This window comes from Raphanus sativus, unplaced genomic scaffold (assembly GCF_000801105.2).
Source record: "Raphanus sativus cultivar WK10039 unplaced genomic scaffold, ASM80110v3 Scaffold3327, whole genome shotgun sequence".
Lineage (NCBI taxonomy): Eukaryota > Viridiplantae > Streptophyta > Magnoliopsida > Brassicales > Brassicaceae > Raphanus > Raphanus sativus.
In genome coordinates this window covers 1-11,395 of record NW_026618633.1, presented here as the reverse complement: position 1 = coordinate 11,395, position 11,395 = coordinate 1, and the positions used below count along the sequence as shown (strand labels likewise).

The following is an 11,395-nucleotide window of genomic DNA, read 5'->3' as shown; positions in this document are numbered from 1 at the left end:
ATTTTCTTTATCATACATGTTATTTGAAAAATATAAAAGGGAACATAAAAATATTAAATTAATTTTTATTCATTAAAGATATCTTAATTTATGCTATTTAAATTATTTTGTAATAATATGAGAAATATATCGATTTAAATAAAATGCTTAATACTTTTAAAAATATATATTATATTTTTAAGTTTATTTTTAAAAAGGGAAGATTACTTTTTTTTTACTTTAAAATCAAGATTATTTTGTGAAATTTCCTTATTATGAATTACACTATATATAAAAGATATTTTCGTTTTTAATATTATAAGTTTTCTTTATATATAGGTTATTTGAAGAAAAAGGAAACTTAAATAAAAAAAGAAAAATAAAATAAAATAAATATTTAATAATGATAATTAGATATATTTGATTCATTAAGGGTATCATCGTAATCAACCATCGTGAGAGTTAACGTGAGCGCGACACGTAGGAAACTGACTTCTCAAATAATATTATAGAGATGTCACGTTTGTGGGATGAGCTTGACTAATTTATTTACCAATAAAATCCATTAGCAAAAGACTAATACAAGAACATATGATGATGTTTTTTTTATTATTGATTTGTAGGAAATGTGTGTTTTTTTTTTTTTTTTTTTTTTTTTTTTTTGGAACACCAGGAAATGTGTGTTTATCATTCATTTTTGTGATTTGACATTCGGTTATAAGTTATAACATTTCTGGTCTATATATTTTTTCTTCCTTGGGATGATTCTGTTAATATTTTTAGGTGAAGCAAACTTATTATGACCGTCGGATAGAGTTTTAAGATCATCCAACAAGAAGTCATTTTCATACCCTTTTCAGAGCTTACGTATTCCTGGCAAAAGTATAAAGTTAAATTATTTTAATTAGCAAATCCAATGTGACATGTATGCTTAGGACAAGGCAAGTTTAATTTTACTTTCTCTAATTGTAGTTACGTAATAATTCAATCCAAATCTTTGACATTACAAAGAAATATTCCGACATTAATTGTCTCAAACTATGCCCTAATTTTAGTTTAATTTATCAACTAAATTGTCTGCTTTATAATTTGTTCTTAAAAAAAAAAAAAAACAGCAGCCTTAACAGGACGGAGAGTGTGAGAAGAGAAGAGCACAAGACGAGGAGAGAGAGAGAAAGACAAAGAGACTGTTTGTGTGCGTTACCCATTCGAGGAATCAAAGCATCTTTTCTCGAGCTCTCACAAAGAGGAAGAAGACAAGAGAGGGGCAGAAGAAGAAGATAAGGGTGAAATTAGGGTTTCTCTCCTTTTTATTTTGCATTTCATCATCATCTCATCTCTCTAGATAAGAGGTACAAAGCTCAACTCTTTCCTCTCTTTTTATGTATGTTGGACCGTTTCTCTCAGCTTTACTCTTTTTTTGTCAAAATTTCTTGTTGAGCTACTGTAATAAAATGGGTTAGTGGGTGTTTGAATCTTAGATTGGTAGAACAAAGGAGGCTTTTTTTTACGAGCTTTAGTTAGATCCGTGTCCGCTCGAGAGTGATTTTGAGCTGCTTCGTGGGATAATGTGTTAGGGTTCTTATGAATTTAAGCTCCTTTCGTTTGGATCGCGAGTGTTTTCCCTCTAGTTTTTTAATCTATGGAGTTGTCTAGTGTCTAAAAGTTAGGATCTTTCGTGCTCTATTTCTTACATTTGAAACTCACTTTTTGCTTCAGATTTAGTAAAAACTGGGTTCTTCACTGATATTGCTTTTATTCTATTTTGGGGGTTACTTCGATTTGTTAGTTCAGAGAGCACTTGTGAGTGAATTGAATCTGTAGATCAGATGGTTTCATGCCTGGGAATCAATCTATGAAACTCTTCAGTGTTCTGTGACAAATGTTTGTTTAATGAGTAGAAAATGAACTGATTCAGTTGGTTTATTTAATTGCAGTGCTGTCCATCTTGAGAGATTAAGTAGTCTGAACCTGGAGATAAGATCTTACTGCGTCTCATAAGAGTGGTTTTTTTGGAGATTTTATGGCTGCGTGAACTCTTTGTAGTCCGAAGAGAGAGACACTCACAAAGCTGTAAAACCGGGTCATGAATGCGTGGCTAGGAGGGACATGCTCGAACCAAGGGGAGCGGACATACCTTTACTGTTCTTGGTTTTGGTTGTGTTTCCTGTGGTAGCTTACATATTATTAGGAAAATGGAGTGATATCTCTAAAAAGAGAGGGAGGGCTAACCTGCTGGCTCAGATGGCAGCTGAAGAAGCTTTGAGGGCTGAGATTGAAGTTAATGTGAATAGGGGTGTAAGATTTGAGGCTGAGAATAGAGCTCTAAGAACCAAGACCAAGTCCGTTCCTGCTGTAAGAGATGATTTTGTGGCTGGTGTGAGTGGGACTGTCGCTGAGCAGCAGAGATCTGAGTCTATAGCTGCTACGTGTGGGGCTCCTGTTAATAAGGAGATTCATGTATGTGCAAGGTGTTTTAGTCCTGCTAAGACTCGCTGCTCGAGATGCAAATCTGTTAGATACTGGTAATATATTTCCACCTTTTTGATTTTCATATAAGTTTAAGAGATGTACCTGTTGAAGACAGACATTATTAACCCATGAAAGGACTTGATTTTTTGACGTTTTTTGCAGCTCTGGGCAGTGCCAAATAATTCACTGGAGGCTAGCTCATAAAGACGAATGTATCCCTGTGGAGACTTGCCCTTCTTCATCTGAGAGGGCTTCCTTTGAGAATGATTCTGTTTTGCATGACCAAGACACGGATGCTTCAATGTATAATAGTAGTAACAGTGCTAAGCAGAAAGCGAAGGGAAAGACTTCAAAAAGCTCTGTAGAATTTGCAAGCTCGGGTGTCTCTACACCACAAGTCAACACGCAAGGGAGAAAAAGCGTAGGGAAACCAGATCCTTCTTCCAAGTCCAACCGAGAATCGTTTAGTGGTGAAGCTGCTTTTCCTGCTGGCGATAACAAGAAGGGTCACACTAGACTTAAGGTAAAGCTGTTCTCAAAACATTTTTTTTTATCTCCATGTATTAGTTAGCCAAGACAGTTATTGTCTCTTGCTAAAAGTCTCCATGGTGCTTGAAATTTAAACCTAGTGACTGTGTTTGTAGTCGAGAAGCAACATCGGTGCTGTGGAAACAAATGCTAGAAGGCATTCTGTTGATAACTCTTGTATGCAAATGAATGGGCAAACTTTTGGAAGTGGTAATGGTATGCAAGAAAGTTGTGAAAGCAATATGGGAGCAAGAAGCTCTTTTGGTTGTCCAAACGCACAATCTCCTGCAAACGGTGAGTCCTATATCCACAAGCTAATGAAAGTTACTCTAGTCGAGGCTAATACAGTTTTAAGATTTGCATTTTCTAATGTGGATTGAAATTAAACCAGGGACCAGAACCGCTGCACTGCGCAAATCTGGAGAACAGTCATGCATAGAGACGAGTAAGAAAGGACAAGTTGCTGCAGTATCAAGTAAGTGTCTCTCTGTGGTTTTTCTTTGACACAAATAGTGTTGTTTTTGTACTAGTGTCTCATGTTTATTATGTATAATCCAGAGACTGTTAGGTCTAAGGATACATGCGCTGATGAAGAAAGGAATGGCATCTCCTCAACCATGGGTTTAATGAAAATGATGGGTTTAAGAAACTCTACAAAGCATGATGATCGACATCAAAACCTGAGAGTTAGTCTCCCTGTCCATATAATTTGTCTGTTTGCTAATTCAATTCTATCTCTAAGTTTCCTATTTATCTGAGTCAATATCTCTTGTTTTTTTCAGATGCTTTTTCCATACGAGGAATTTGTTAAGTTCTTTCAGTGGGAAGTGTTTTACTTATCACCTAGGGGCCTCGTGAATTGTGGAAACAGGTATTGCCTCAGTTACTTCTTTTTTGAGCAATGATTGTATAACAGGAAGATTCCGTTTTGTGTAATGCCTATGTGCTGTCTTAACTTACTTTACCTTTTTCTTCTCCAGTTGCTATGCAAACGCTGTGTTGCAGTCCTTAACTTGTACAAAACCACTCGTTGCTTATTTGCTTCAACGATCACATTCAAGATCTTGTAATGCTTTTTCCCAATCTTGTTACAAGTTTAGTAGTCCACTTCTGAAAATATATAATGTTATTCTTTCGGAATAGGTTCTGGGAAGGATTGGTGTCTTATGTGTGAACTTGAGCAACATGTAATGATGCTTAGAGAATCTGGAGGTCCACTTTCCGCGAGCAGAATCCTCTCACAGATGCGGAGTATCAATTGTCAGATTGGTGATGGGAGTCAAGAAGATGCTCATGAGTTCTTGAGGTTTTTTTCTTCCTCAGTGTGAATCCTCTCTTTTGACATTTTAATTTTGATTTTCTCTTAATCCATTTTTACTTGGATGTATAGGCTTTTGGTTGCGTCTATGCAATCCATATGTTTGGAGAGACTTGGAGGTGAGACTAAAGTGGATCCAAGACTGCAAGAAACCACCTTAGTTCAACATATGTTTGGTGGACGTCTCCGCTCAAAGGTCTTTGAATCTTCCCTAGCTTTTGATGTATATCTACTTTGGTTTTAGTTTTAACACAGTCTCACTGTTTCCTTCTTTCTCTGAAAATCAGGTGAAATGCTTGAGGTGTGGTCACGAATCAGAAAGATACGAGAACATAATGGATCTCACACTAGAGATATACGGATGGGTAGAATCTCTTCAAGATGCTCTGACCCAGTTTACTAGACCAGAAGATCTCGATGGAGAAAATATGTATAGATGCAGCAGGTTTTAGATCCAAAACTCCATTTTTGTTTTGTTGTTCTTCTTCTTCTGTGGTAATGAATCTGAATCATCCTTTTTTTTTAAATAGGTGTGCTGGATATGTTAGAGCAAGGAAAGAATTGAGCATTCATGAAGCACCAAACATTCTCACAATTGTTCTCAAGAGATTCCAGGTAATCAGTTACTTACTACTAAAGATTTTTACTTTTGTATTTAGGGTTTTAAAAAAAAAGAACTCTTTGTTTGTATGTATGTAGGAAGGAAGATACGGGAAAATAAACAAGTGTATAAGCTTTCCTGAAATGCTGGATATGATACCATTCATGACGAGAACCGGAGATGTTCCTCCGCTTTATATGCTTTACGCTGTTATAGTTCACTTGGATACTCTCAACGCATCTTTCTCCGGTCATTACATTTCTTATGTCAAAGATTTGAGAGGCAATTGGTTCAGAATTGACGATTCCGAGGTAAATCCTCCTCCTCTTCCTTAGATGCAGTTAGAGCCACAAACTGTTTCTGAACTTAACTCTGCAGATTCATCAAGTGCCAATGACTCAAGTTATGTCAGAAGGAGCCTATATGTTGTTCTACATGAGGTAAGAAAGAACATACACCAGTTTCTTCATTTCCTGTGTCAAAATATTCTGAGAAATGCAAATCTTTTTTTTTTGCAGATCGTATCCGCGTCCTCAACACAACGGAGAAGCTCAGGTTCGGCATTCACAATCACAACCAAGAGACGAGATGAAGGAACAGAGGAAACCGGTTAACCGATTCATCAAACCGAGAGCGGACCACCACAAGAAGAACGTAGAGTCATCAAGCGAGTGGTCTCTGTTCACGAGCTCAGACGAAGCTTCGTTCACCACAGAATCAACCAGAGACTCTTTCAGCACCGTGGACTACACTGACGGTTGCAGCAGCGTCTTGGACTCTAACTCTCCTTTCTCCATCTTCAACAACTTATACCACCAACACGCGGAGCCTTCGCCACACAACACGGTCGCCTGCAGAATGTTCTCAGGTACCGAGCCTGAAACCCGGTATTTCGTGGAGGAAGAAACGAACCACAACAACACGGTCGTGATGGACTCCTCCTCATCCCAGGATTATTACCAGCAGAGTATGTATGTAAATTATGAGACCAACCCGGGGTTTAACTGTCAGGATCAAACTTACAGTTATGAACAAAACTGGTAGTAGTTGTTGTAATAGTAGTAGTAGAAGAGAGTAGAGAGGATTCTGTTTTGAACCTCCCATGATTTTTAAATATGTTTAGATCTCTCTTAGGGATACTTAACTCGAGTGCCCTAATCCATTTTCTTTTGTCTTTATGATATATCTAAATTTGGTTCAGGGCAACTGTTCAATCTCATATTACCATATTCTCCTGTTTCTGTATTTGTTTGATCGTACGGTGAGTGATACTGAGCATCCAAAGAGCTGAAGAGTTGACAACGATTAAAATCAAGTATAGTTTTTAAGCTTTTCATATTCTAATTGTTTGTTCAGGTCTCTCCAATGCCTAGCTGTCATTAATAGGTTAGAACATTCTGTCTCTTTGTAGTTTAATAAAAAATTAAGATAATGTAGGGTTGCTGTTTGGCAGAAATGTGCAAGTAGTCAATGATAAAGTTGTGGCCATAAATTAATCTGTGAATCAGATAAGTGGAAGAACAAGTCTAGTTTGTTAATTCAGATTGCCACAAGCTCATTCCTTTTAAAATGAAGTTTTTATTTGTGGTAGTGATGCTTTTCTTGATGTATCTATGATATGATCTTTCAGATGTTATTACCAAACCCTGAAGTGAAGGAAACTGTGCGGGTGAAACCAAATAAACTGCAAATGCAAGTTCACTATCTGAAAACACAATAGAAGTTGTTGTCTTGGAAATGCTTAGTAAAGTATAATATTTTCAAAAACCATGATATCCTTTTTCTTTTCTTAGTCGATATAAGAAATACTTATATCGATCTTGCTTCTAGCATGCCATCTTCTTCACTAGTAGGAGAAAGAATCTTCATATTAACTGTTTTCTAGGCTTGTTTGGACATAGGGTTCCAGCCGAAGATCAAGTTGGTGAGAAAACAGATTTGGTGAAAAGGAAAGAAAGAGACATGCTTTTGTCATGCTTACCACCTTTATCCGTTGATAAATATTCTCAACCGCAGACCCAAAAAGAAATATATAATTGTGTCCTTCTTATAAAAAGAGATGTAAACACACCAAACATTTTCAGATTTACGTTTTCTTCTCACTTCTTAGAGGAGACAATATACACATATAACTGATTCTGATTTTTGTAAGCCAACCATCATGATCAGTTTCCAAAAAGAATGGATACTTACACTTGTATCGTCGTGATCTTCTGCATCGCCTTGTTTGCTATCAATCTAGTGTTTTCTTGTTTCACTTGCTTCTCCATTCTTCATAGCTCCGTGACAGAGACAAACGAAGATTTGAGTGACCTAAAGAAGAATCTTATTGAACGGGAAGAAGGTAAACGAGATGATGGGAAGGTGATAGTCATTGCAGTCCCAAGTAACCAAGGATTCTCTGAATCCGTAGATGGTGATGATTGCGGTGGCCAAGTTTGCTCTCAGGATATTTGTGCTTGTTGAAGAAAGTTTGGTTTCTATTTTCATTTTACAATCATGTTTTCCAATTTTTCTTTGATCATTCCTACTTGTAAATTGTTCAATACCAAGCTTGGAGTAGGAGTATCACATCTCTATATATACGTATATTCACCATGTTTTAATACATGATGCTCTGTAATGAAACCTTTTTCTTTCTTGAATACAAGACCACACTTTAGGAAAAAAGTGATGGTGAATTTTTCATTCCTCTGTTTAATTTTTTAATCAGATTGTAGATTTATGGGATCTATTCTATTCCTTTCATTTTCTTATGAATGAAAAAAATTATGAAAAAAAATCTTTTTTTAATTTCCTCGAGGAATGAAATGAACACAAATTCATATATTTCTGGATTTTTCATTTCTTTGACTGAATATTTTTTCAGTATTTTATTAATTTTCCCATTCAATTTAACAGTTACCATTTGAGACCATTGATTTTTTTTTCTTTCAAATATTTGAATTAATAACTCTTTTCTTCTTAACATAATTAATTGTTCAAAGTCTAATTTTCTCTGGCTAAGAATTAAAGGCAAAGGGCCAAAGGCTCCACTTTTAGATGGGGAAAAAGAAGAGAAAACAAATTCCACTCACTGAAAGTATAATTTAAAGAAAGAAAGAAAGTATAATATAAAGATTAACAATGAAGTTGACAGTTGTAACTGCGAAATTTAAATAAAGAAAAGGAGAAAACAAGAAAATGAATTTGCTTATACATTCAGATCTCTGAATTTTCTCCAATTTGGTAGCAGTATTATTTTTGTTCACTAGTCATAAAAAAAATTAGGTGACATAAATCATTTCTTGATAATTGATTAGTTAGATTGATTGTTGATAAAAAAAGTTAGATGGATAAGAAACCAATGTGAAGCTTTAATGATTAAGAGAAATTAGTTAATCTCATAATCCTTCCCACAACCACATATTTCTTAAACTGTTTTTTAATAAAATACTAATTAATCGTAATTATTAAATACCCTAGTCAAACATTTCAGTCGGTGGTTGTTAAGGCACAAATAATACTTCCGTGTCCGAACCATAAAAATACACGTTATCTCGGGTCCAAAAGAAAATAAAAAAAAATTAAAAAGACTTCTTCGATAGTTTCAACGCGTTGCAAAAAATATCTCCATCTCGATTCGAGTCAGAGAGAAAGAGAGAGCGATCGAGACGAAAAGGAAGAAGATAAGCTGAAGCTAAAAGGATGGGTCAAGGAGAAGAAGACAAAAGCAAAGGCTTCGCTGATGAAGCAGGTACCCAGCATCATCATCATCAATACGGTACGTTTCAAGGTGTTTCCAATTATCCTCCTCCGCGCCCGCAGAACTCTCCTCCGGTCACTGGATTTCCTCAACCCTCGGCTCCCCCTGGAGTTTACGATCCACCCGCTCCTCACTACGCCCACGGTTATCAAACCGTTCCAGGTATATTGCTTCTCTTTGCTGAATTGGAGATTTGCTGATTCAGATTTAGGGATTTAGGGTTTGGATTTTAGTGAAAATTGATGACGATCGTGTTTTCTGTTGCAGTAGAAACTAATTTAGGGTTTGTATGATCAACAATTTAGAATTTAGGGTTTGTATAATTTGAGCAAAAAATGTTAAAAGTTTGGAGCTTTGGCTATAATTTAGGGTTTGTATAATCGACAATTTGACCAAAAGATTTTAAAGTTTGGAACTTTGGCTAGAATTTAGGGTTTGTATAATCAACAATTTGAGCAAAAGATTCTCAAGTTTGGATCTTTGGCTAGAATTTAGGGTTTGTATGTTCAACTATTTGAGATTTTAAAGTTTTTCGGAGCTTTAGGTTCTAGCAGTGGTTAATTGTTTTGGTTTTGTGTTATATAGTCTGTAAAGTACGTTGTTGTGTCATGTCTCATTCTTGTTCAAGTCTAAAGCAAAAGCAAGAGGAGGAATCGATGCATCTTCATCATTTCTTATTATTTAATATATCTGGTTATTCTCTGTTTTCAGTATATGGTATTGCTGAAGGAAGACCTGTGCATGTGCGACAACGCCGCCTTCCTTGCTGTGGAATTGGTCTTGGATGGTTCCTGTAAGTTCCTCTTTGTTTTAATCTCTCAACTTTCTCTTGCACACTATCTACACTTGGTTTTCAACAATGCCCCAGTGACAGAAATCCATACCAAGATCTTGCTTGTTAGTTATCTCATAGAGTTTGTGTTTGATCTTGTTGAAGGTTCATAGTTGGGTTTTTCCTTGGAGCAATCCCTTGGTACGTCGGGATGTTCATCATGATAGTTGGAAGGAGGATTGACCACAGGGAGAAGCCAGGATACATTGCTTGCACCATCGCTGTAAGTTATTCAATACTATATCTCTTGTCTTTCATGTTTGTCCTTTTGATTGCGTTGGACCTTGATCATAATGATGTGTAAAAAACACTTTCAGGCTATTCTTGCAACGATTGCTGTGGTTCTTGGTGTAACTAAAGGAGCAGAAGACTGGTGATCATTTCAATCTGTTGTGGTCAAGTCAGAACGTTTGTATAGGTGTCGACAAACATTTCGTTTTGTATTATTATATGTTCGTGGTGCTTGGAAAAAAAAAGGATGTAAACTTAACAAAAGATTCGAGTTATTTTATCTGCAAGAAAAATAAGATTAAAGATGGTTTGTTTATTGTTTCTTGGCCAATAGCTTCTGGTTCACTGAGTCTATAAACATATTGAAACCATTGTGCGTTCTATTCGGTTTAGGTCTGAAAAGCAACTCCTTCACTTGTACAAATGTGTCTCTGCTTTTGTGCACTTGCCCTTGGTTGTGATAGTTCAACTCTTTCAATAGCTTCCATCAATATATCTAAACCACGCTTCAAGTGGTTTTGGATCCTCTCGTTTGCTGAAAGCTCTTGTGGGAATAATACTTTCCAATCATAACACCATTTATGGATCTCTTCAAACTGAGGTTTAGAACACAACCAATGGTACAGTACAACACATCCGGCCACTTGGGGAAGAAGAACCTCTCCATCAAATCAGCCATTATATGTATTGGTACCGGCATTGCAGATCCCCACTTCATAACACAACTGCACTGGTGTATATTATGGTTTGCTGGGTTTATCTAAAACTCTTGCAAGGCCCGCTGAAGTTTGGGAATTATGTAACGTCGCATAAGAGATGGATCACTGACTTTGACCAAGTATTGGCAACCAAGGGTGCACCCAAACATGGATGGTAACAAGTTCCCTTCGTGGGTCCCAAGACTCAACATCAGTTGACAGTTTAGGCAGTGTCCAAAATCGTATCTAGATTCTAGACGGATGAAGGCAGTAAACGTTTGCCCTTTTTAGTACATTTATCTAATTTCAAATCTTCTTTCTTCTAAAAAGTCAAAAAAAAAAAAAAAAAAATTGGTTCACACAGCAAATTACTAATTAGTATAAAGGCAATAATTTTTAGGAATAATTTATTTTCTCTAACCAACTTTTGTTTTTTTTGCAATAAGTATATACCTCCTCACTATGTCTTAAAAGAAGAGTTGCTATATTCGGTATGAACCGAACAAAACAACTTTTATTCTGTACAAACGACACAGATTTGGAGGTTTGGACTACATAACACAAAGAAAGGGACGTCCCACCTTTTTAAATGTTATAACAATGGAGCCGACTGTGACTCGACTTTTAGGTTATTTATTCATAAACGTTGTTACAATATTGAATTTAATGACTAAACTTGTATCCACAATAAAGAAATATGTGCAGCATAATCGCACGCATTGGTTGAGCCATGCAATTTAGTAAATGATAATGAACCTTGTCTACGTTTCTTAAAAGAGTAGATTGCTATTCATCGTCTCCAACGAACAAAGCCGCCTGGTTACATACTTTTTGTCTGCGACTAAATTACCTTTATCCAGCAAATATTATTTAATTTCAAAATACCTACCTAAATCATCACTCATGAAAATCAAAGGAATAAAAATAATAAAATATTAATTTTAGGTGACAATTGCGTGAGAACTCTCCTTTCTCTAACATAGGTAATTAC

The 11,395-nt window shown here is 36.0% G+C and overlaps 3 protein-coding genes across 3 annotated transcripts; all 3 read left to right on the top strand.

The window, feature by feature from the left end:
* Positions 1-1,072: 1,072 nt before the first annotated feature.
* On the top strand, positions 1,073-6,104 carry LOC108822861 (ubiquitin carboxyl-terminal hydrolase 15). Its single transcript, XM_018596047.2, has 15 exons — positions 1,073-1,331; positions 1,917-2,504; positions 2,614-2,974; positions 3,096-3,273; positions 3,371-3,454; positions 3,538-3,665; positions 3,762-3,850; positions 3,960-4,045; positions 4,123-4,285; positions 4,370-4,493; positions 4,585-4,742; positions 4,828-4,912; positions 4,997-5,209; positions 5,277-5,338; positions 5,417-6,104. The coding sequence occupies exons 2-15, from the start codon at positions 2,089-2,091 to the stop codon at positions 5,940-5,942; spliced, it is 2,673 nt and encodes an 890-aa protein (XP_018451549.1). The 5' UTR covers positions 1,073-1,331; positions 1,917-2,088; the 3' UTR covers positions 5,943-6,104.
* Positions 6,105-6,925: 821 nt separating this feature from the next.
* LOC108821038 (uncharacterized) lies at positions 6,926-7,586 on the top strand. Its single transcript, XM_018594086.1, has one exon. The coding sequence runs from the start codon at positions 7,080-7,082 to the stop codon at positions 7,362-7,364; it is 285 nt and encodes a 94-aa protein (XP_018449588.1). The 5' UTR covers positions 6,926-7,079; the 3' UTR covers positions 7,365-7,586.
* An 869-nt stretch (positions 7,587-8,455) lies between these two features.
* On the top strand, positions 8,456-10,022 carry LOC108819221 (60S ribosomal protein L18a-like protein). Its single transcript, XM_018592219.2, has 4 exons — positions 8,456-8,805; positions 9,355-9,436; positions 9,581-9,698; positions 9,793-10,022. The coding sequence occupies exons 1-4, from the start codon at positions 8,586-8,588 to the stop codon at positions 9,850-9,852; spliced, it is 480 nt and encodes a 159-aa protein (XP_018447721.1). The 5' UTR covers positions 8,456-8,585; the 3' UTR covers positions 9,853-10,022.
* The last annotated feature ends 1,373 nt before the right edge of the window (positions 10,023-11,395 follow it).

Coding starts and splice junctions, on each gene's coding strand:
- LOC108822861 (XM_018596047.2), top strand. CDS start 2,089: ATGCTCGAACCAAGGGGAGCGGACATACCTTTACTGTTCTTGGTTTTG. Junction 4,286..4,369: donor GATGCTCATGAGTTCTTGAG/GTTTTTTTCTTC, acceptor TTGGATGTATAG/GCTTTTGGTTGCGTCTATGC. Junction 4,913..4,996: donor TTGTTCTCAAGAGATTCCAG/GTAATCAGTTAC, acceptor GTATGTATGTAG/GAAGGAAGATACGGGAAAAT.
- LOC108821038 (XM_018594086.1), top strand. CDS start 7,080: ATGGATACTTACACTTGTATCGTCGTGATCTTCTGCATCGCCTTGTTT.
- LOC108819221 (XM_018592219.2), top strand. CDS start 8,586: ATGGGTCAAGGAGAAGAAGACAAAAGCAAAGGCTTCGCTGATGAAGCA. Junction 8,806..9,354: donor CGGTTATCAAACCGTTCCAG/GTATATTGCTTC, acceptor CTCTGTTTTCAG/TATATGGTATTGCTGAAGGA. Junction 9,699..9,792: donor ACATTGCTTGCACCATCGCT/GTAAGTTATTCA, acceptor AAACACTTTCAG/GCTATTCTTGCAACGATTGC.